Source organism: Peromyscus eremicus, chromosome 1 (assembly GCF_949786415.1).
Source record: "Peromyscus eremicus chromosome 1, PerEre_H2_v1, whole genome shotgun sequence".
Taxonomy (NCBI): domain Eukaryota; kingdom Metazoa; phylum Chordata; class Mammalia; order Rodentia; family Cricetidae; genus Peromyscus; species Peromyscus eremicus.
This window is the reverse complement of record NC_081416.1, coordinates 22,685,848-22,710,563: the sequence shown is the minus strand read 5'-3', so window position 1 is coordinate 22,710,563 and position 24,716 is coordinate 22,685,848. Positions and strand designations below refer to the sequence as shown.

The 24,716-nt window shown below is 36.4% G+C and overlaps 1 protein-coding gene across 4 annotated transcripts in view; it reads left to right on the top strand.

The window, feature by feature from the left end:
• The first annotated feature begins 4,212 nt into the window (after positions 1 to 4,212).
• LOC131896198 (cytochrome P450 2C27-like) overlaps positions 4,213 to 24,716 on the top strand; it is a 28,018-nt gene continuing 7,514 nt past the window's right edge. Inside the window, exons 1-6 of one of the 4 annotated variants that reach the window (XM_059246804.1) lie at positions 4,213 to 4,380; positions 5,933 to 6,095; positions 6,271 to 6,420; positions 8,864 to 9,024; positions 12,461 to 12,637; positions 19,205 to 19,346. In XM_059246804.1, coding sequence (XP_059102787.1) covers positions 4,213 to 4,380; positions 5,933 to 6,095; positions 6,271 to 6,420; positions 8,864 to 9,024; positions 12,461 to 12,637; positions 19,205 to 19,346 — 961 coding nt within the window. Of the gene's footprint in view, positions 4,381 to 5,932; positions 6,096 to 6,270; positions 6,425 to 8,863; positions 9,025 to 12,460; positions 12,638 to 19,204; positions 19,347 to 24,716 lie in introns of all 4 variants that reach the window. The other 3 variants (XM_059246815.1, XM_059246821.1, XM_059246829.1) reach the window with 3 other exon arrangements.

Genomic DNA, 24,716 nt, shown 5'->3' with positions numbered 1-24,716 from the left:
CGATGAAAGAAAGAAGTTAAAAACAAAATGTAATGAAGATTCACTAAAAAGTTTTCCCAAGAGTCAATTCATCTTGATGGAATTACACTGATTAGTTACACTCCATTCATCACTAACAGCTCTTCCCTTAAAAAACAAAGCAAAATGTAGACCAGTTGAGCTCAGAGTTCCATGTCTCTTTAAGTTTTCTTGGATTCTTATATTCTATAAAGAAAAAGTTGGTCCAAAACATCATGCTGACTTAGAAATGTGCCAGATGAAGTATTATTTCAGTCATGAAAAGAAATCTACTGAGACTGTTTTATTCAAATCTATTCTTTGGGAATTTAGAGCAAATTGATTGGGCAACAAATTATTGCTTACTTCATTGTAAATATGAAGATAACCATGACTTTGGGCTATGGAAGTTTATCTTAGATCCTTTTGTAATTATTTCTTTTTGTAATCTTTGAGCAAGATTACAAAACGAGCAAACTTTTCTGACTTCTGTGTTAAAACGATGATGATGTAATTATTAACTAGATTCATGTTTACTGTGAATGTTAGTGATTAGGATCAGGATAGTGCCACAGTGCACAGTCAAGAAATTGTGATGGGCATCATTAAACTGAATGCTTTTGTTCAGGGAAAGGCTAGATCACACTTCTTCTCCACCATTGCTATGAGACTTAGCAAGGGACAATCTTGTGAGTTCCTGAGGTTTTCCCTAGCTGTGGATTTCTCCTCATCTGCTATATGGTACATTCTGTCAAGATATCTCTTTCATTGAAAAAGAGTCTTACATTCTTGAATATAATTTTTCTATTTATTATACCTAGATTGGACATTATAGATTCTTTCTTGGCTTCCTTCATTCATGAACTTGGTCTAAGGATACGTAAGCAAATACTGTGTCTGTGATTATACAACCACTGGAGTACTTTTTCATCACTGTTTAAAAAGTTGTCTGAATAAGTCCCAAACCTACCAACCACTGTATCACAGATTTATAAAATGATAAAAGTATTAATTACAAACACAAAACACACTCACCTCAGAGCATCCCTCTGAAATATTTGATCAAGCCTTTGCATTCCTTCTACTCTTCCATCTTCTTTTCATTTTTAAAATGATGGATTCAAATTTCTCTATGAGTTAAAGCAAGGTAGATACTTATGATATTGATAATACAACTATTTTCCTTATTTTAGTTGTCAGAGACCACCATGTCAAAAAATATATCTCTCTAGAGGATTCTCCTCATGAGTGCTACTTTCTTGAAAGTAGACGTAATCATGAAGGCTGACAGACTGGTTAGAACTGACATCCCTCCATCAAATCTGCCTTGCAAACCTCACAACTGTGCATCCCACTTCACACTGCCATTTTAGAAAAGCAGCAGGTTTGTTCTGGTTGGTTATGTAATATATACCGTTACCTATGTGACTTAGGGGAAGTGAGCAGGAGTCTTTGTGGCCCTCCTAGTCCACACAGGTCAGGCTCAAACTCCCTTGGTGACCTCAGCCTTTCTCAGATTGGGAGGAGCATCTCACCATATGACTTCCTATGGTTAAAGGTGCCATACATACAGATGTTCCCCACCCCATTGCTGAGCACCTGCAGGCTCACCTGAAATTATAGTGTGAAATGAAAAACCTGTTTTTCTTTTCTTATTTTCTAATCCTGTTGCACAATTAAAATTCACTGTGATTTTTGTTTATAAGTATGTATACTTTTATATACATAAAAGGAAAAAATGTCTGCTCTCTAATTTATAAAATATTAATATTGAGTCCAGGTTTGCTTAATAAATGTTTCTATGTTTTAAGAAAAAAAGAAAAAAGAACTTCAGTGCTATGAAAAGGCTAGAATGTTTTCAAGTCTAGAACCCAATGACCTCAGGCCATCCCAGCTTCCTTTGAAACGATTTTTCCCAACTTTTTATATAAGCTATCCACTTTGAAAGTATTAGATAATCTTTTTGAATATATAAATAGATCCCTAGCTTCTAAGGACCAAAATGCTAAGAATGTCAGAAAGCATCTGAGGCCTGTACCTCAGATTTCTCCACATTTTACAATCACCTTACCTAATGCTTCTATTGATAAATTTGACAAAGGCTTCATTTGTGTTTTTTTTTAAATTGTTCCCATGTTGGAACAAGGTATTGGGGGAAACATTATTCCAGTTTTTCAGCCATGGTCCTGCATGTTTGACTCCAGAATAAACTATTTCCTTTTATTTGAGTGAGTGTAATTTCTTAGACAAAGAAGAAGGCTATTTCAGAAGAGAAAGATGACTGGGGATCAGAATGAGGAGGCATCAACATGATAAAGAAAAGATGTTCATAATGTCACAGTCATGCTATACTTGAATAAAAATGGCATTATGAAATCAATTCAATTGTGTAATGAATATGCTCTAGTAACTTTTTATAAATATAACAAAATATTGTTTAAATATGTGATATTGATGAAAGAGAAGACAAGTTAACAAACAAAATGTAATGAAGGTTCACTAAAAACTTTTCCCAAGAGTTAATTCATCTTCATCTAATTACAGTGATTGTTTATGCCCCATGCATCACCATCAGGTTTTTTATTAAAAAGGAAATAAAATGTAGAGAAGTTGAGCAGAGAGGCCTATCTCTCCTTAAGTTTTCTTGGATTCTTATATTCTGTAAAAGAAAAAGTTGGTCCAAAGCATCATGCTGACTTAGAAATGTGTCAGATCAAGTATTCCTCAGGCATTAAAAGAAATCTACTGAGACTGTTTTATTCAAATCTATTTTTTGGGACTTTAGAGCAATAAGATTTGGGCAACAAATTATTGCTTACTTCACTGTAAATAATGAGGATAACCATGACTTTGTGTTACTGAAGTTTATCTTAGATCATTTTGTAGCTTTTTTTTGTAATCTTTGAGCAAGATTACAAAACAAGCAAACTTTTCTGACTTCTATGTTAAAAGAATGATGATATAATTATTAACTAGATTCATGTTTACTGTGAGTGATTACTATCAGTATAGTGCCACAGTGCACACTCAAGAAATTGTGATGGGCATCATTAAACTGAATGGTTTTTTTTTTTCAGGAAAGGGGGCAATATGCAAGAAGTGTGGATTAAATTAGAAATGTCCCCTTAGGCTCAAGCATTTGAATACATAGTACCCACTTGATGGTGCTGTTTGTAGAGGTTTAAGTCATAGAAATTATTGTTAATGTCTCTATAGATTATTGTGCTTATCCTCTTTACATCAGCACTGTTGGACAAGGAGAATATAATACTTTTCTTTAAGAATCTATGGTAAATCTAAGTAAGTATGCCCATTAGATAGTCACTTTAATTTCTAAATTCTTCTAGCTATGAGCTGTGAGACACTGACAATTCCTTCTGTCCCATTATCTTTAAAAAGGTTCTTTCATGGTTGAACTACACAACACTGAAAAAGAAACAACTTTCTTTAGCTAAAAGCTTGATATATATTTTCTGATTCAAGATGTGTGACTGATGGGTTTGTTATGTTATCTCAGTTTTATCAATAGCCAAAGAGTGAAATAATGAGCTATAAGGCTTACATTGTTGAGCAAAATATGTCCAAATGTTTAATATAGCAAATAAATATTTTAAATATGCATGACCATGGTGGTACACAAATATATTTCTAGCTATTGCGTCAATTTAGAAGAATTGTCAGTTTGAGGTCAATCAAAGCTACATAGTAAGACTTTGTCAAAAAATAAATATATTTTATAGAATATGCAAACTATCCATAAGTCATAAACTCCTACTTGATCACTAACCTGAGCATGTAAAGGTTGAGGAGTACACTTGCATCTCAAAAGTAACCTATTACTTCTCAAGAATAGTTGCACATTATAAATACATGTGTTTGTTTTTATTAGCAGTAGTTGGACACCAATCAGTTCCATTAAACCAGAAATTCAATTGGGTATCCTGTAAACAAGGACAAGGGTAAAGAACATCTTATTTTTCTCTATCAAAAGGACAAAGTCTACTAGAGAGAGAGACAGACAGAGAGAGAGAGAGAGAGAGAGAGAGAGAGAGAGAGAGAGAGAGAGAGAGAGAGAGATTGAATGTTATCTGATTAAAAAAAGTTATCGGATTGATCAGTCAATGATATACCAAAGAGGAACATGTTGATTTAGCGGGTAGTGTTATAAAAGCTCCATGCTGGCTGATAATAGCTGTGTCAGTGAGAAAGGTCTCCATGGATCCATTTGTTGTCTTGGTGCTCAGTCTCTCCTGTCTGCTTCTCCTCTCACTCTGGAGACAGAGCTCTGTGAGAGGGAAGCTCCCTCCTGGCCCTACTCCTCTCCCAGTTATTGGAAATTTCCTCCAGATAGATGTGAAGGATATCAGCCAATCTTTGACCAATGTAAGTATTCTTTGTGCTCCTCGATACCTTGATAAAAAAGATAAATTGAAAGCTGCTTTAAATGAAAATCTAATATAAGAGGAAGTAATTGATATAAATAATCATAAAGTCAAAACTCTTCCAAAGTATTGAGTACTTTATGACTTTTACAGTTGTCTCTTGTCAGGAATCCAGTAACGAGCAAGAATTCAGGTGAAAAGATATTTATTTCATTGTATTGTATAAAATAAGAAAAATTCCTACAAAATTGCAAAATTTGTGAATATTACCTATCTAAAAAAAAGTCAGTCTTTTCTGTCAATTTTTGTAGAAGGTCAATATTAAGTAATATTTCATTCAATAAGGAAGGTAGAACTTTAGACAAACATTGTTACTGAGGTGATCTATTTGACGCTGGACTCTAAAGAACTACGTGATGCCTCATTTAAATAAGTATCAATGGACATGGAATAACACAAGAAATGCAAGAAAGAAGCCAAGCTTTCAGCATATCTGGGGATATTTATATATACTTTTAATTTTTGCAAAACCTAAGTCTGGGGCTAAGAATGTTGCCAAAGAAGGCCTGTTTTTCCAAGAAATATTGCATGCCTATTTTGCAGCATCTGTAGTACCCACTTATTGTGTTTGTAGTAGCAGTTGCCAAATCTGCACTGCTCAACAGAATCATTGATTCTGACTTACAAATTTACATGTCAAAACTAAGTAGGCCAAGCTTTGCTGCTGTATTTCTACATCATTTCATCTATTCCACTGGTCTACTTGTACATTTTTTATGAGTACCAGACTATTTATATCACTATAGCTTTGTAATATAATTTGAGGTCAGGTATTGTTATACCTCTAAAATTGGTTTTACTCCTTAGGAGTGCCTTGACTATTCTTGGTTCTTTGAGGTCCCACATGAAGTCCTCTGTTGCTTTTCTAAACCAGTAAATATGGCATGAGAAGTTTGATGTATAGCATAAGATCTGTAAATATGGTAGTATGGGTTTAGGAGTATGGGTGTTTTGTTTCTTGGTTTCTGCTTCTTTTCTGCGCTTCTTGCTGGAGTGCCCTATGTTTGAGTAGAGGGTCTACACACAAGTAGGCTGGACTTCTGTAGGTCAGAGAGGACTGGCCTCTGTTCATACAGGATGTTTCTGCCCAAATTGGGGGACTGGGACATAATGGGCAGGATGCAAAGGATGATTGTGTGTAGGGTAGACAGGCACTGAGAGAGGGGGGCAGTCACTAGGCATATGGGTACCCTACATGGAATTCTGGTCGCTAGTACTCTGTTGAATGTGCTGATGTGAAAATTTGTTGTAATCTTTGTGTAACAACTACCTAAGCCCTGAGCCATTACATGGTTTACTGTAGGTGATCCATAACTGATGATTACCATAATGTGATATAAATAGGCTTCAGAACCATTTGAAGCTCAGTTTTGCCTGAATAAAAATTACTAAAATACAGTGAATGTCAATATTGGTGTGAATGAGGTTGACTCCATGGAGACTACAGTGACTTTTTTTTTTGCTAATATATACATTTTCTTTCCTATTTCCAGTTCTCAAAAGTCTATGGCCCTGTGTTTACCCTATATTTGGGTAGACAACCCACTGTGGTGTTGCATGGTTATGAAGCAGTGAAGGAAGCTCTGATTGATCATGGGGAGGAGTTTTCTGGAAGAGGAAGCTTTCCAATGGCTGAAAAAATTACTAAAGGCCTTGGTAAGTAAGTGTACACATTGATGTGAGTGCTGCACAGTGTTTACAGAGGAAGTGGAGATGAAAGGTGGGATTGGACCTCTTCCTTAGATACACTTTGAACCTCTCTATGGTTTCCACCCATCAGATCTCTCATCTGTTTCTAGAATCTATTTCTAGTGTTTTACCATTTCATTAGGCATTGCTTTTAGCAATGGAAGCAGATGGAAAGAGATAAGGCGCTTCTCACTCATGACTCTGCGGAATTTGGGCATGGGTAAAAGGACCATTGAGGACCGTGTTCAAGAAGAAGCACAGTGTCTTGTGGAGGAACTGAGGAAAACCAACGGTAAGTGTAGGTTTATGCACTTATATCTTAGTCTAGGTATGTGTGTATGTCATGTTGATTCCATCCTATCTAAAATTTTTCTTTGTTTTTAAATCAGAAACAATGAATTTCATGTCAATTTTCTGCTGAGCTGTAGGAATATGCATTTCCATTAGAACAAGTGCAATTTCTCTTTGTGGATCATTCCACCACAGAATGATTGTTATTGATAATGTTGACAAAGCCCAATTAGGATATTTGTTTTCATTTTCTTGGACTACAGAGATTTAAGCAAATTAACTGAGTAATACAGAATTCTTGTAGGTCAATATTTACAGTCCTGGGTAACAATGATGTGATTTATGGCTTTCATTTCTTAGCCAAGTGTAATACAATATTCACCAATTATTGTGTCTGCAATAGCATGTTATCAAAATTGTATTGCTATTTGTTTAAAAATTATTTATTGCATTCAAAATCTTATAAAATTTGTCTTTATTGTGATTATTCACAAACACCTCTGAGATATACCCCTACTCTACAATTTACCCTACTTTGTTTTGTCTCTTTATTTAATATCCACCAAATCTGATTTGTGCTTGACATATATGATTTTATAAGAAAATTTTTAGTAGTTTCAGAATTTTTTCTTGTTTAAAAATATGTTTTAATTGAAATAATATTGCATGATTCCTCCCCCCTTTTCCTTCTATCCCTACACAGATACCCTCCCTTGTCTCCTTCTCAAGGCTTCACACTCTCAAATTGATAGCCACTTTTTCTTTCATTATTATTGGGTATATGTTTGTAAATGAACAATACATATACAACCTCTTTAGTACTCTTTGCTATTTGATATCATATATATAATTTCAGTGCTGACCACTCTGCACTTGGACTGCAAATAATACAGCTTAAGCTTTGAGAGGATAATTATCCTTATGCCAGGAGTCATTAGTTGTATGGAGTTGCCTGTCTAGTGGTAGGACTCTGTGAAAATTTTCCCTTTCCACATTAGCACAAATACTGATTTTGTCATTTTTCCAGTCTTGTTTTGCATTCATTTCTAGGAGAGACTGTTTTATAGGTGACTTCTTGATATTCTGGTTCTTAGAATCTTGCTACTTTCTCTTCTGTGTTGATTACTGAGTCATAGATGCAGAAGTTGTAATGCTTTTGTGTATATTGAGGCTGGGATTCCCACAATCTGTTGGTATCTGCATTATACCCAATAGTGACTTTCTGGAATGGTCTCCATTTGCTGTAAAAAGAGATCTTTTTAGTAAAGGGTCGTAGCTACACTTACCTATATCTATAAAGATATGATTTAGAATGTAGTAAAGAATTATGCTGGTCAAGCAAACTTGGTAGTAGATTCTTTCCTATGGCCCATCATCTCACTATCCCTACAAAGTTATCTCATTTTAGATTATATTCATCCTCTCTCCCCCAATTCTTCCCACATCTATCCACCTTTTCTTCCTAACCATTTTTTATAACATTTCCCAAAGTGCCAACTTGTTCTCATCAAATATTCTTGTTTGTTTGACCTTCCAATAAATCATGGTCTATTTATCAGGGGATACACTCTTAGAGAAATTGACCCTTCCTCTTCCAGAAGCTAGTAATTGACTATAACACCTCCATTAGGGGTATTACATCAAGCCCAGCTTCCATCTCCATACTAGGATTTTTTTCTGACTTTGGCTTGCACAGGTCTTGTGCATACTGTCACATTTTCTGTGAGTTCATATGTGCATCTGCCCTGCTGTGCCCAGAAGACATCATTTCCTTGTAGTCATGCATCACCTCTGGGTCTTACCCTCCTTCTGCTCCCTCTTCTTCAATGATCCTTGAGACTTTCTAGGAAAGGGTGCAGCACATAATTTTTATTTTGGGATGAACACTTTGCAGTCTCTTATTCTTTGCACCTTCGCCCTTTGTAGCCCCTGTGTTCATCATCAGCTACTGTAAACCGAAGCTTCTTTGATGGTGGTTGAGAAATATCTTGTATGTGTCTCTTTCTTCTGGATTATGTTTAACTTACTAGGGGCTAGTCTCTTAAAGAAAACTGACTCACCTCTCAAGAGCTAAGTAGTGCCAGTAGCTTCTTGACTATTGGTGGGACTTTGTACATATTGCCTCTCTCCATACCGTGATTTGTTCTGGCTTAAACTTACATGGGTTTTGTGAATGTTGTCACAATTATTTTAAATTGACATGTGCAGCTGCCTTGCTGTATTCAGATTTGATCTGTTCTTATTTATGTAGTAAGGTTGAGGCCACCTCATGGTTAAAGTTAATGTGATATGTTACTTCTGTATATAACAAATACTTAGCTCTTAGGAAAATTGTAGATGAGATATGGTTTAAAACTTCTACGGACTCTTTACCTGTTAACAAAAACAAAATGTCTTCTTTGTATATTTTAATGGTATTTTTCTAATTGTTTCTGATTATCCAGGCTCACCCTGTGATCCTACCTTCATCCTGAGCTGTGCTCCATGCAATGTCATCTGCTCCATTATTTTCCAGAATCGTTTTGATTATAAGGATCAGGATTTTCTTACCTTCATGGAAAAAGTAAATGAGAACGTCAGGATTCTCAGCTCCCCCTGGATTCAGGTGAAGTCAAGATTTATTCCTTCTGAGAACATACGTACAGTCTTTCATTCTCATAGGTCAAACTGAAAATGGACCAAGAAGGTCAGGTGACCGGACACCACAGTTCTGAAAAACATACTAAGGAAAGAATATCTGGAAGGCGGTTCTAAGTCCTTTGCCATACAAATAGCAAAACTGAAAGGCAAATGCCAGATTAGCTCAAACCTACTAGTTATCTATCTATTGATTTTCTAATTGATGTTCACAGAACTGTCTGTATAAAGTATTATTGCATTCACATGTAGAAGTGTGGCCAGTTGTTCACAGGTCTTTCTTCTATGCATAATTCTTACCCTCTTTTCAATTATTGAATACATCCTCATCATATTATCAGGCAGGGATATTTTAGTTTAGAAAGAATATTCTTTTAAAGGAGAAATAATCTTAATGGCAATGAAATCTACCAGGAAACATTGAGTAGTTTCAGTGGTTTGATGTGTCAGCTGGAATCCTAATTGACAAGATGACAACAAGAAATGAGAATGTGAGTAGGTTAACGCTGTGTGGCCCACACACATGTTCTTAGAGTTGTCCTAGGCTGAACTGGCATCTCCTGGACTTTCCATAAAGAATGGCTGTCTGTGATCTCAGCTGCCCAGTGCAACAAGGCATAGGCAGTCAGGCCCTACTATGGTGAGCAAATATATGGTGTGGTATGAGAAAGAGAGAGACAGTAGTTCATATCCTGTGGACAGAGGCATATATGAAGAGGTGAAGTGGTGAGTAGGGGACTCAGGTGGGTGGTTTGATTGCCTTCAGGGACAAGGTGATGTTTGTGCCTTGGCTGCTGCCAGGCCACATGTTTGGATTCATGGTCATTTTGTAGCCATTGTCTGTGTGATGTCCATGGCTCCTGATACCGTCAAAGGCCAAGAGGAAAGGTTTGTGTGTTGTTGGACATGTCTCTAACTGGCTGCAGCACTAGAGTAAGTGGACCCTGCACTTCCTCTGGGCAGCACAGTGAAACTGATTTTGTTGACAGGGGTATGGATGAACCAGCCCCAAGAATGTGAGCTTGGATGATTTCACCCTGCCCCTCATCTGCCATATAGTGGCATCGGTGGGGTAGAGATGCCTCCCAACTGCCTTTGTCAGATGGGATAGTTGGCCCTGAGGTCATAAGAGCAGGAGAGCTGCCCTTGATGCCCCCCACCAGTTACAGAATTCTGGAGTGCATACCCTGCACCTTGCCTCTGCAGCACAGTAGGGCTGATACTGTTGGCAGGGGTGTAGATGAGTCAGCCCTGACATTGTGAGTATGGAGAGCTGGACCCACTACTTGTCTGTCTTGTGATGGTGGTTTGGGAAAGAGATGTCCCCTTTACCCTTAGCCCCTGCTGCCTGAGCCTGATGAGGGAGCAGACCCTCCCCCTTACCAGCTGCATCATTCAAGAAAGCAGGTCCTGTTCCTAACCTGGGCAACATAGTAGAGCTGATCTTGTTGGCAGAGGCATGGGTGAGCCGACCCTGAGGTTGTGAGAGTGGGATAGCTGGCCACATCCCGTCTTCTGCCACATGGTGGAAAGGCTGAGGGAAAGGGGCTCTCCCCCCTTGCCTCTCCCACCTGTGGTTGGTGAGGGAGCTGACCCTCCTCCTTACCAGCTTGAGCACCTGAAAAAGTGGGCCCTGCACCTTCCCTGGGCAGTACAGCAGAACTGATCCTAGTGACCCTATTCAATGGGGGTTCTGCAGGTAAATCATGCCTGATAATCTGAGTGTGAAAGATCTGGCCCCCTCCCCTCTTCTGTCTTATGGTGATATTTGGTGGAGTAGAAATTCCCTCTTCTTCCTTGAAGCCTGTGGCAGGTGGGAGGGCTGGCCCTGAGGTCGTAAGAGTGGGCGAGCTTTTCCTGCCATTCATCAGCCTCAGCTCTTGGGAGAGTAGCCCCAACACTTTGCCTAGTTAACACAGTAGATTTGGCCCTGATGGTGTGGGTATGGGAGAGCCAACTCTGAGGGCATGAAAGAAGCTCACTGCTATAACAAAGGGTGAACTAGCCAGGGCTATGCCAGAGAACTCACCTTGGTCCTGAGGACTTGGGGACAGCTAGAGGGCGGGCAAACACTGCAACTACCCAGGCCTAGAACTAGGGTTATGAGTTGGTGCACCTCAACATCCACCCCATCTGTGATATGCTGGAGAGGCAGGACCTGCAGATTCAGGGCTGCAAGGTCTTCACAGTACAGGGAAGCAACAGGATAGCCAAGAAGACTCCCAGTGAGGGTCCATTGATAGTGTAACAGGAACTAGAGGCCTCGAGCCAGACCAATGTCTCTTTGAGGTGAACACTTGCAAGTAAAGACATATGGATAAAAGGGTATTTACTATTTGACTCACTGTGTCACACTACAGCTTCCATAATGAAATTTTTTCTCTTGAATTTTATTTTATTTTATTTGGGGTGGGGATGGTGTAAGGGCTGAGGGTGGATGCAAAGGTATGGGAGGGTGGATGGGATCAAGACATATGGTGTAGGGACACAAAGAATAACTAAAACACAAGGTAAAAAAGAGAATGCCTGTGATCATAGGGAAAGCCCTAAGAGCTGTGGTATACCTCTGCTTCCAAGCCTCTTGAGGCCCACTCCCTTCTGAAATTTCATTTCATATCATAGGCCTGTTTACAGGAGTGAAATATGCATGTGCTACTCTTTTGCTATAAATCAAGATGCCCAACTCTCTTCACATTTGCCATCATCTAAAAGCTGTAAATGACAATGATTTAAACATATCATATTTCAGACTTTTAGGGAATAAATGGCTTAAGTCATCAGCCAATTTTCACAAATATGCTCTATACTAAAAAGGGTTCGTTAGTGTGGTAACCTGATTATGATCTTTGATAATTTGAAAAGGAATTTCTTCCCACAATCTCTCTACTACTACAGAGAATATTTACATGTATGAAATAAAACACCTTTTCCTTATGCTGGACACCATTTTTCATTCATATCTGAATCTATAAACCCAAATTGGACTTGATATATATTATAGACATGTGTATTACCTCATATTTGTCTATTTAAAAAGTTTCCTTATGCTGAACACCATTTTTCATTCATATCTCAATCTATAAACCCAAATTGGTCTTGATAAATATTATAGACATGTGTATTACCTCATATCTGTCTATTTAAAAAGTTTATTTTGGCAAAGCCTAGAGAGATGGATCAGTGATTAAGAGTGTGCATTGATCTTGCAAAGAACCTGAGTCTAATTTTCAGCATCTATGTTTGGTGGCTCAAAATCACTAGCTTCCAGGAATCTGATATCTTTGGCCTCAAAGGTACCCACACATAGACAGCACACACATGTGTGCATGCATACACATACCACATACATGATTAAAAGCAAAACAATACATCTTAACAAAAAATTTCTTTGTTTAATTTTGTAGGTATGCAATAATTTCCCTTCACTAATCGACTATTGTCCAGGAAGTCATCACAAGATAGCGAAAAATGTTGATTATATCAAAAGTTACCTTGTGGAGAAAATAAAAGAACATCAGGAATCATTGAATGTTGCAAACCCTCGGGACTTTATTGATTATTACCTGATTAAACAAAAGCAGGTAAAATGGTAATATTAATTTATTTTATTGCTTCAGCATTTTGTGGTTTGTCGAACATTGAAATGTTTGTTGGAGATGGTTTAAATTCAGTAGCATTTGAAAAACAATTTCAGTATTTATTATGTGTTGGAATGCACCATGTTGATTCTGATTAAATAAGGGTAATTTGTTAACTGGAGCACATTCCCTCTGTTCTTTAAAAAGTGTAGCTGGGGATAAAAATAATACAAAGGGCAGGTAAGACTTGAAAAATTCTAATCAGGTAGAAAATAACCAACTATCATGGCAGTGTGAAAATTGGCATTATAAATGCTCGTAGTATGGCTAGATTTCCTGCATGTCTAGTAGATTAAAATTGATCTGGCCATAGTGTTTATTTTAAAATGATAGAGATAGGAGTTAATTTCAGAATTACTGAGGGGTGTTTTTTGGTGGGAAGGAGTAGGTATATGGAAGAGTAAGGCTTTGAGTGTAAGTTCAAGTTAATTTTCACCAAAAGGGGTTAAGAATTGGTATCTACTGGGGATCCTATCAGCATGATCTGCATTGGCATTATTTAGTTTATTCAAAAGACATTTTCCGTTGTATTTCCTAGGGAATCAGTAAAAGCCAGTTGACTACAGATGTTTGGGTTTGGTTGTGGGCATGGATTCTACTCCACTGATCTTAGTTTGTCTTTTGCTAGCAGTCCACTACCCTGAGTATTTTACTACTGCAACTGAGTAACAGTACTTAGTATCCTGGCATCTGAGTCCCCTGATGTTGCTGCTTTCTTTTGACAGATTTTTGTCTAGCTTGTGCCTTTTTAATATGTATACTTATAAGACATAGTTCACAAAGTCCAATGAATATAAAGTAATGATTCTGAGCTGTAACCATATTTCATTTACATTATGGTGGTACTTCATGTGGTTACAAAACACTGCAACTACCAGCTCCTTTTAGTTGGAAAGTATTCCATTACTATGAAAAATACACCATGCCCTCTACTGATCATTCCTTTGCATCCACACCATCTGTAGTAGTTGTTAGTGTGATTTCTGTATATATAGATGTGCCTATGATGAATGGATCATCTAAACTGACTAGTGTATGTGGCTTTCAATTTCTGCCTTGCACTTGTCTAGATCTTGGACTAAGTATTTCTTCCTTTCTTTGAAGCACATTTCATTTTCTTGCATTAATAGCAAAATACACTTATTACTCATAGATGGATGTTTTTGTTATTTCTACCTGTGGCACTTCTAAGCTATAAATATGAACATATATAAACATGTTTCTTCATAGCTTATTTTTACTTCCTCTGTCTATATCCACATGACTGGGGTTTCTTAGTGAAATGATAATATTTTTCTTTCTGTTTTTTTTTTTTGAGCAACTGCTAAAAAAAAAACTTTCACATTAATACACTATTTCATGTCTATATGATCTCTTATTTTCCAAATAGCTGCCAAAAGGGATAATTTTGAACTTTATTGTTCACATCAACTCAGTGAATGTGAAGTGGTTTCTTAGGGCAGATTTGATGGGTATTTTCTTGATAACAGTGGAAATTGACATCTTTTTAGGTGCTATTTTGCCTTTCTGTGTCTTCAGAGAATTTTATTCAAATATTTTACCTATTACATTCCTTGCTGTGTGGATTTGTAGAATTGTGTATGTGTCTAGATTCAAGCATCTCCATATAAATGGTATGGAAACATATTTCTGTCCGGTAGGTTGTTATTTTCATATTCTTATTTATGTCCAGAATGCATTAGCATTTTGTCATGGATGAAGTCTGGTTTATCTGTGCTTTTGGTACTTTGTTCTGAAATCATGAGTCCAAATCATAAGGAATGAGGCTCATCCCTAGTTTACTCTTCCAGCATCCTTCTTTTCATGTAGTTATCCTGCTGTTCCATCATCATGCTGAAGTCTCTTCCTTTGGATGGAGCAGTCTTGGAACTCAGTTGTAAGTCTTGGCCACAGATGTTTAGGTTAACTCCTGGCTGTCACAGCTCTACTGGTTTTGATGTTAATTGTGTCAACACTTCACTACTTTCACTACTGTAGCTCCTCAATAAGATTTTTAAACAATTGTTCTATGTGTGATATGTTTGTTTTATTTTATTTTTGCAATGTATTATTAATTATTTGAGAATTTCATGTGATGTAATTTGAACATAACCCTCAACTTTTATTATCCTCCTCTCCATCCTCTCAGCTCTTCCTACCATACTTTGATTTCTTTTCCCCCTCCATTTCCCATTGAGTCTAGTTTCTGTTGCTCACCTAGCCTTAGGCCTAATATGTGATGAACCCATCAGGGTCACATCCATGAAGGAAATTGACTGTCCCTTCCTTAATCAGCTTGACTTGGAACTTTATATTTTCTCTCTTCACTTTGTCCTGGGTTTTTAATCTGGTGGTGCCTGCATAGTTTTTGTGTAGGCTGTCAGAGTCACTGTGAGTTCTTATGTTCATCTCTCTTTTTGTCTCCAGAAAACACTGCTTTTTTGATATTACTGATCACTGATAGCTCTTACAACATTTCTGCCTCATCTTCCACAAAGACACTTAAACCCTCTGGGGAGGAGTTTGTTATGATTTAGGGGTGAGCATGCCACAATGCTTTATTCTCTGCCCATCAAACAGTTGAATGTCTCTGTATGAATTGCCGTCTCCTGTAAGGAGTAATTTCTCTAATGAAAAGTAAGACAGTTCTGGTCTGTGGATGCAGTAATAAGTCATTAGGAATCATTATAACACTATACCATTAGTCCATTAGACTAATGGATTTGACCACAGATTTTTAGCCCTTTAACAGTTGTGGATATGGTTCCTATCTAACAAATGGGGCCTTAGATACAATCAGAAAGTGGTTGTTTGCTGTCATGACATTGGTGTAACTATTGCACTACAAGATGTGACTTATCAGGCCAGGCATTGTTGTAACTTACAGGTTCACAGCTGGGAGAAACTGAGAATAACTTTCTCCCCCAGTAGCACACATATCACATCTCAGCACAACAAATACTAGCCAATAGTAATGCAGCTTCTAGATAAGTAGCAGCTTGATGTCTTCACATTCTGTGACTCAAAAATATAGTGTCATCAAAGTAGTGATTTCCCATAGAGTTCTGGAGAGTAACCTGGAATATTGGCAATAATCTGTGATAGTTAAGGATCTATGTGACTCTATTGGCCTATCACTCAATGTAATCTTTTACTGGTCCTAGGGCATATATATGATGTATATGTATTTGTATTTTTTAAGATATTGCAGTAGTATTTTCTCATAAGTTTTTCAAAAGGGCCTTTGGTGTGACTTATTTATCTCTTCTCATATTGAAATCTTTTACCTTAGTAACTCATGCTCACCCTTTCATCTGTGATTTTATTAACTTGGCTCTTTTCTCTTTCTTTGGTTATTTTGGATAAAATTTGCCAATCTTGTTAACAAAGTTCCTATTGTTTGCTTTTTGTTTGTTTCTATTTCATTAATTTCAGCCCTGACTTCTGTTATCTCTTTCTGTCTAACATTTTGGGTGTTCTGTGTTCTTCTTTTTCCTAGGTTTTCACATGCACTATTAAATTATTATTATGTGAAGTCTCCAATTTTTATGTAGATTTTAGTGCTGTAAATAATCTTCATAGATGTTTTTCCATTGTGTCCCATAGATTATCATATATTGTGTTTTTATTTTCATTCAAGGATAGGAATGTTTTAATTTCCTCCTTTATTTCTTTCTTAACCCAGTTTCCATTCACTAGTATGCTATTAAATTTCCATGAGTTTGTGTCCTTTCTTTTATTTTTATTGTTTGCAATGTCTATCTTTATCTTTTATGGTCAAATAATATGCAGGATACAATTTCAATTTTCTTAAATTCTTTAAGATTTTCTTTGTGCCCTATTATGTGGAGAAAGTTCTATGGATTTCTGTGAAGAAATTATATTCTTTAGAGCTTGAATAAAAGGTTCTGTGATATCTTCTAGGTCCATTTGATTGATGATGTCATTTAGCATCATAGTTTCTCTAGTTTTTATCTAGATGGCTGTGTGATAGTGATAGTGAAAACCTAGCAAAAAGAATAACACAGAACACCCAACATATAAGATGGCTTATCTGTTGATGGAAGTGGGGTATTTATGCCACCTGCTGTCACTATGTTTGAGTCAGTCTGTGATTTTATATTTAATAATGTTTGTTTTATGAGACTGGGTGCCTATGTGTTTCGTGCAAAAATGTTTAGAATTGTAATGTCTTCTTGGTGGAGATTTTCCTTTAATGAGCATGGAATGTCCTTAATCATCTCTTTCGGTTAATTTCATTTTTGAAGTTTGTGCGGTCAGACCTTCCTCACAGTTCCACTTGAATTTGAAGATTTGTTTTCCCGTTAGAATTTCTAAGCATATGAAATTGAGTCATTAGATTATTTTGTGGAATATTATTACCTTTGTATCCTGATTTTATTTCAGATTATTACTTTCTGCTGTATAGAATCACAACTGGACTTAATTTTTTGTCCTGAAATTGTACTACAATCATTTATTAGCTTTGATTGAGTTTATGCAACTTTACATGTGATTTTCTACATCACACTTCTTCATAAATATCATTGTACTTTATCGTTTATAATTTAGGTTCCCTTATTTCAATTATTTGTTTAATTTTTCAGACTAATATTTCAATTATTATGTCAAATGATTCAAAAGTACATGCTTTTAGATTTATTTCCATACTAAATTTAGAACATCTTTTGATATTTTGTAACACAGTATACTTTATATTTGTAATTTTCTTAGATGTTCCTTATGGCACATACCTTGTCTTCTAGCCATACTTTGTAAGGATTTATACCATGAAAGATCGTATCCACAATTGTCAACTGCTTTTCTGTGTCCAATTGTAGTGACTATGTGCCCTTGTTTCTTTTGTTCTAATAATGTGCTATTTTGCAGTGACTGAATTTTTTAAGTAACTATAGATTTTGGGGGTAATTGCCACTTGGTCATAGATTGTAGATTGTATTCCTTAAAGTATTTTAACTAGGCCATTTTAATATCTTTTGGTTATTCATTTTTTAAGTTCTCCCATTGTTTTAAATATTATATTTCAAAGAATAAATTCAAATGACCAAAACAATTATGGATGCTATTTTTCATTAGAAAGGACAAATAATATCACAATGAGATTTAATGTTACAATTGTAATTGTGGAACTTTTTCAAAGAAGAAAGCTGTTACTAATCATGCAATGAGATGGACACTAATATAATGTTAATCTGAATATATTGGTGAAATTATTAAGGCCACTCCATGTAGTTAAAAGGAGATTTATTTAATAGCATAACTTACAAATTAAGGGATAGGTAGGTCGTGGGGTCTGGGGAAGGTGTATCCCAGTCCAGCGGTGTTCTCTGGAGCTCTCCTCGGTCCACCTCCACCGTTCAGGTCCCGGAACAGAGAGAGTGCTGGCCCATCCAGATCTTGGGTCTCCGGGCGCCTCCCTTGGCCCTGCCTGTAGGTGTGACAGTTGCCGAAGTCTCAATGGGGCTTAGAACTTCCGATCAAAGCTGGAATGGCTACCCACTACAGAATATCAATTATTAGAGTCATTTTGTAAAACAATGTCATGAGTCCTCTAGAATCTCTTTCCCTATGTCGATCATGGGACCCAAGTATTTTACTTCTGAGCTTATATCCAAAGAATATCAGCATATGGAAAAGGCACCTGCACGTTCATGTTTGTTTCTTACTCCATTTCTCAAATCGTGGAGATAATTAATCTGAAATTCATCAATGCATGAAAAGATGGATAAGAAATGTGGGCTACAAATGCAAAGATATATTACTTTTTAAATCGAACAGGAAATCTAGTTATTAATGTACAAAGAAAGAATGGGTTTACTTAACACGAGGACAAAGAATCTCATTACAGATCCATCTTAGTTTAACAGAGAATTCCCAGAAATAGAGTCAAATGTCCTCCACTGTTCTTCACCATATGGAGACACAGGCCTTAGTTTTTATGTATGAATCTGCATATCTGAAGATTAGGCCTACCACAATTCTTTTTATATGGTTTTGACGGGAAGAAATAAATAAATGAATAAAATGTTTCATTTATGTTTTTTAAGACATAAGTGTACAAAACTGCACACACTTAGGTGCAGATAATCACATCATTGCAAGAGTTAGGCTAGTAGGGAATTAAGGTGAAATCAAAAATTATAAAAATCTGTGCCATAATTTTTGAAATTATATGTTAATTTCTCCTCTATTCTACATTCCAGGATTTTTGTAGGCAACAATATAAAACAAACATTCTGTAGAAGTCTTATTATAAAAAAACTTACAAATAACTCAATGTTCATTTCAAATAAACTAGACCCCAAGAATATACAAGTCAATAAACTTCTATAAAGTTAAAATAACCATTAGGAATAGGAGCTATGGTTTTTTATTTTAAATTTTATACTTTCAGTAATAAATATATAAACTTGCACAAAACTATAGAGCCATTGTAATCAGATGTGCTAGTAAATAATTTGTCAGATTATTCCATGAAATTATTCTTAGGAAAACAACAGTCAACAATCGGAATTTACACTTGAACATCTGGCAACCACAGTGAATGATCTGTTTGGCGCTGGGACAGAGACAACAAGCACAACGCTGAGATATGCTCTCCTGCTCCTGCTGAAGCACCCACATGTCACAGGTGAGGATACAGATGGTGAATCACAGAGTTCCTGTAGGATGCTGGAAAGACTCTGCTAGTGTCTGTGTGTTATTCTTAGAGAAGTCTCAGTCCTTCACCTCCTGTGCCACTCACTGGCTGTAAAGAACAGCATGACTAACAGAAACAGACTCTGATGGTAGGAAAAGATGTCAAATTCTAGTCATTGTGTGAGTTCTCTAGAAGGTAAAATATGACAGGAGTGGTTGGGATATATTGTCCTGTGGATACATGTTCTTTTATTCTCAAAAATCATGTCTTCAGATCAGCTAAAACCTTTCAGTTACCTTTCCTCATTCTGATGTATCTATCTTTAGGGTAGAGAAAAGAAAACTCACTTCATGGAAGCATAAGCAGAAAGCCTAGAATGTACTGAGTCTGGCTGAGTTCATTCTAAGTGTTCAAAATTTTTAGGTTCTACAGAAACATTTTTCCATTAATACAGAAAATATAGATGAAGGAATCTTATCACTTCAATGGTCCGTTTCCTTAAATTTGTTGAACAATGATCTTTTTCAATTGTAAATATAGCACTTGCTTTTACACTGTACTTTAAAATAAAATAAATCCAGTGGTCCAGCATATATAAAACACACCTCTCCTCCTGTGCCCAATATATACTACATGATAAAAGCACAAATGTGAATCAAAATTTATATATTTAGGGTAGGAAGAGATAACAATCTGCAGACAAGGAGGCTTCACCAATTTACGGAACCAATAATATGAGGAATGAGAAAATTATAGAGCAGGAAAGATGATATTGAAACATAAATGTTAGATCAACATGCATTTGTAAGACAAACAAGCTGTGGATCTATATCTACAGACCAGTAAAGACTCCTGTTCCAAAGAAATAGAAGTTTTTTTTAGTTTTTTTTTTTTTGTTGTTGTTGTTTTTGTTTGTTTCTTTGTTTGTTTTTTGGAGCTAAGGATCGAACCCAGGGCCTTGTGCTTGCTAGGCAAGCGCTCTACCACTGAGCTAAATCCCCAACCCCTATAGAAGTTTAAGTAGAGGAAAAAGTTGTGTACAGGAGGCTGGCCTTGCTGAGGTTCTCTTCCTATTCCCATTCAGCAGGTTACCCTACTCCAGGAAAATAAAATCCTTAAAAGAAACTGAGTCTAAGAAGCCCTTTACTCTAGACATTGATGATTGACAGGGAATGAGCAGGGCATAGGGATGAAAGGGGAGGCTGGCAATATAGGAGTCCCAGAATTCTGGCTCTCAGAGCACTTTCAGTGCCTTGTTCCATCAATGTGAGCAGGGGTCTCTCCTCCGGACAAAAGGAATAAATCAGCACTCTGTATTTCACCACATTAATAGAAAATATTTTCATGTATTAATCAGAATGGATTCCAAACATTCCTCCAAGACACAGGCTCATGGAGTTTCTGGACTGAATAGAAGCATCAAACCCTTCAGGGAGATCCCTGGGTCACATGTTAACTATTCTCATCAAAACTATACTGGGATTCTCAAGATCAGCTGGCTTCTGATGAGTTTCTAAAATAAAAGGCAGATGAGACCTCTAGGTTTGCCATAATTTTTGTCCAATTTTCCATTTCTTCATGAAATTTGTGAGAATGTATTTCATTGTATTATCTGAAGTAAAGTCACAGGAAGCCATGGGCTCCAGGAGCCTGAATACCTCTTGTGGGAGGGTGAGTGTATCAGAGATTTTGCTGTGTACCAGGTCTGGGAAGCTCCCAATTCCATATTTACCATGTGGGTGCTGTACGATTTGACAGAAAATGAGAGATGAAAGAGAAAAAATTTTAAGTCTAATACTCCTTTTAATTGAGTATATATTCCCAACATTTTAAAATATTTACTTAAATTTCCAGGATAATTCTAACTCAAGAAATGCAAAATTACAGACAAATAATATATATCCATTTATGAAAAAGACTGCTAATAATGGAAAATAATCATAATTTTCTTGATAATGGATAATATTTATGTATTTAAATTAATCTAACTGTGAATATTGGTAGCACAGTGTTATAATCTAATCTACTGTTTTTCCCTTGTATTAAAAATCGATTTTCCTCACATATCATGATTGTGGTTTCTCCTTCTCGACTCCCTCCTTTTCCTCCCCACCTTGTCTCACATCCAGATATCCTTCTTTTCTGCCTCTCATTAGAAAACAGGTAGGATTCTAAGAATAACATATAATATAACAAAATGGTCTAAATATAATATGACACAACAAAAATAATACATCAGAACTGGACAAAACAAACAAAAGAAAAGAACACAAGAAAAGGCACAGGAAACAGAGAACCATTTATTTGCACATCAAAGAATCCTATAAAAGCACTAAACTGGAAGCCATAATATATAATCTATACCTAGTGTAGACTTGTGCAGGCCCTGTGCATGCTGCCTCAGTCTCTGTGAGTTCATATGTCCTTTATTTTGATTTTATAGGGCCTTTTTTCCTTAATATCTTCCATCTTCTCTTGTTCTTATACTGTTTCTGCCTCCTGTTCCACAGAGTTTCCTGATTCCTGATGGGAGGAATTTGATGGAGACATTCCATTTAGGACTAAGTGCTCCAAGGTCTCTTGCTGTCTGCATAGTGTTTATTTGAGAGTTCTATATTTGTTGCCATCTGCTGCCAGATAAAGCTTCTCTAAAGATGGCAGAGCAAAGCACTGAAGGATGAGTATAGCAGAATGTCATTAGGATTCATTTTATTGCTATATTTTTGTTTTGTGTTTTGTTGATGTTTTTTGTTTTCAGAACAGATTTTTTATTTGCTTTTACCATAGACCTCTGGATTATCTAGACTCCCATTAATGGCCACCAAACAAGTTTCAGGAATAGGTTTAATTTCATGGAGTGAACCTTAAGTCAAACCAGTTCTTGGTTGGTTACTCCCACAAGTATTTTGACACCATTGCTCTAGCATATCTTGTAGGCAAGGCACCATTGTTAACCAAAGGGTTTGTGGCTGGGTTGCTGTTTATGTGTCTCTTTTGATAGTGTGCAGAACACATTCCAGTACCAAAGATGTTGGAACATAGGGGTGAAGGTTCTATGTAGGCATCAGTTTGACTTCTCCATATTCACAGAGCTGTATAGGTGTTGCTTCAGTAATGGGGCCTTGCTGTCAGGTTGTGGAGAGCAATCTATTGTCTTGGCTACAGTCTGGGTTGTTTGGAGATGTCCATGGAACTCCTTTGACCAACAACTCATTTAGATGTAACCTAACCATGGTGTTAGAAGTTTGGTGACAAGCAATGTTCAGTTGGGGCTCTTGGATATTTCATTTAGATCACCTTCATACATGTTTGATATATATATACATATATATATGAGGTTTCTACTGTATTAAGATTCCATACTGTCCCTCAAATGGCCCAGAATTTTATGTCTCTTCCTATTTTTCCCTCCCTCACCCCTGCACCCCTCCCCAATCAAGTCTTCCCCCAGCATATCCATAGATATCTTTTCTATCTCCCTTCCCTAACAAGATTTATCTGTCCTCCATACTCCCTTACTTTACATCCAACCTCTGTGGTTCTACAGATTGTAGTTTAGTTATCATTGATTTAGCAGCTAATATCCACATATAAGTGAATACATACCATATTTCTCTTTCTGGGTCTGGATTACATAACATACAGGGCGGGTTTTTTTTGTTCCATTCATTTACCTGAGAATCATGATTTTATTCTTTTTTTAATGGCTGAGTGACACTCCATCGTATAATTTTACCACACTTAAAACAATCTATTTCTCTGTAGGGACATACACTTTTTTTTCAATTTCTGGCTATTATGAATAAAGAGCAATGAACATTGTAGTAGAATATTATTTTAAGGTGTGTTACTTTTGTTTATGTTGCATTTGTTTAACTCTGTGAAGCTTTGTACCTGTCTGAAACACTTGATGGTCTAATAAAGAGCTGAACGGACAATAGTGCGGCAGGAGAGAAAAATAGGAGAGGCTTGCAGGCAGAGAAGATAAATAATAAAAAGGAATGAGAAAAGAGATGAAGGAGTGAGAAATCAAGGAGCCAGAGAAGGAGGAGGACTCCAGGGTACAGCCGCCCAGCTATACAGCAGACCATGGAGCAAGAAACAAAGAAAGGTATACAGGAATAAATAAAGGAAAATCCCATACACAAAAGATAGATGGTATAATTTAAAGTTAAGAAAAGCTGGCAAGAAACTAGGTGAAGCTCAGACTGGGCATTCATAAGTAATAATAAGCCTCAGTGTGTGAATTTATTTGACAGCTGGGTGGCAGGCCCTCTCAAAAAGTGCAAAAACAAAAAACAACAGAATATGGTTGAGCATGAGTTTCCATGATAGGATGAAACAATTGTTGATGTGCCCAAGAGTAGTGCCACTATATATTGAGGTAGATTGACTCCCCTCTTCCCAAAGTATTGTCACATTGACAGCCATAGTGTCTGTACAGGGTTGCACTCCCATCAACAATGCACCAGTATTCCTCTTGTGCCACATCTTTGCCAGGATGCGCTGTCACATTTTTAAAATTGGTCTTCACCATTGTGAAGGGTGTCAGATGAAATCTCAAAGTATTTATTTACATTTCCCTGGCTTAAGTTTTTGAACATTTTTTTAAGTTTCTTAAAGTTTTTCTCAGCCATTTGAGTTTCATCTTTTGAGGATTTTCTGCTTTGATCTGTACCCCATTTATTAATTGGGTAATTTGTTTTCTTGGTATCTCATTCTTTGAATTCCTTATATTTTGGATCTTAGCCCTCTATTGCATGTGTTGGATAAAATCTTTTCTCATTGTGTAGTTTGCCATTTTGTCTGATTGATGGTGTCTTTTTCTATACAGAAGCTTGTCAGTTTCATGAGGTTCGAATATGATATTGCTAATGAAGTGAGGGGAAAGAGGAAGTGTGCATGTGTGTGTATGTTTAGCATGTATTTGTTTATGTAGATGTTGTAGATGTAACTGAAATTTCATTTCCATATCTGAAAGTCATAAATGTTGTGCATATTTGGGCATATAAGAAACAGTCATTTTACAATTATGGATATATTTCAGAAGTAGCTGAAGAGGTTGAACTTGTTCATTAAGTGTGGGAACAAAAAAGAAGAGTCTTTCAAATTGTACACATGCAGCACACACATATTCATAAATACACATATCTTAGAATGTGACTGTAAAGGAATATTGTATTTGGATACAGATTTAGTATCTGAGTTCTAATCTTCTTTACCACAGACTAAAGCATGTTGACTAATTATATTTTGTTTTATTTGATACTTTTAATTACTTATATTTTATTTCCAACCATGGCTGTATTATATTATATTATACATAATAATAAGTATTTGCTGATATATCATGATATCTAT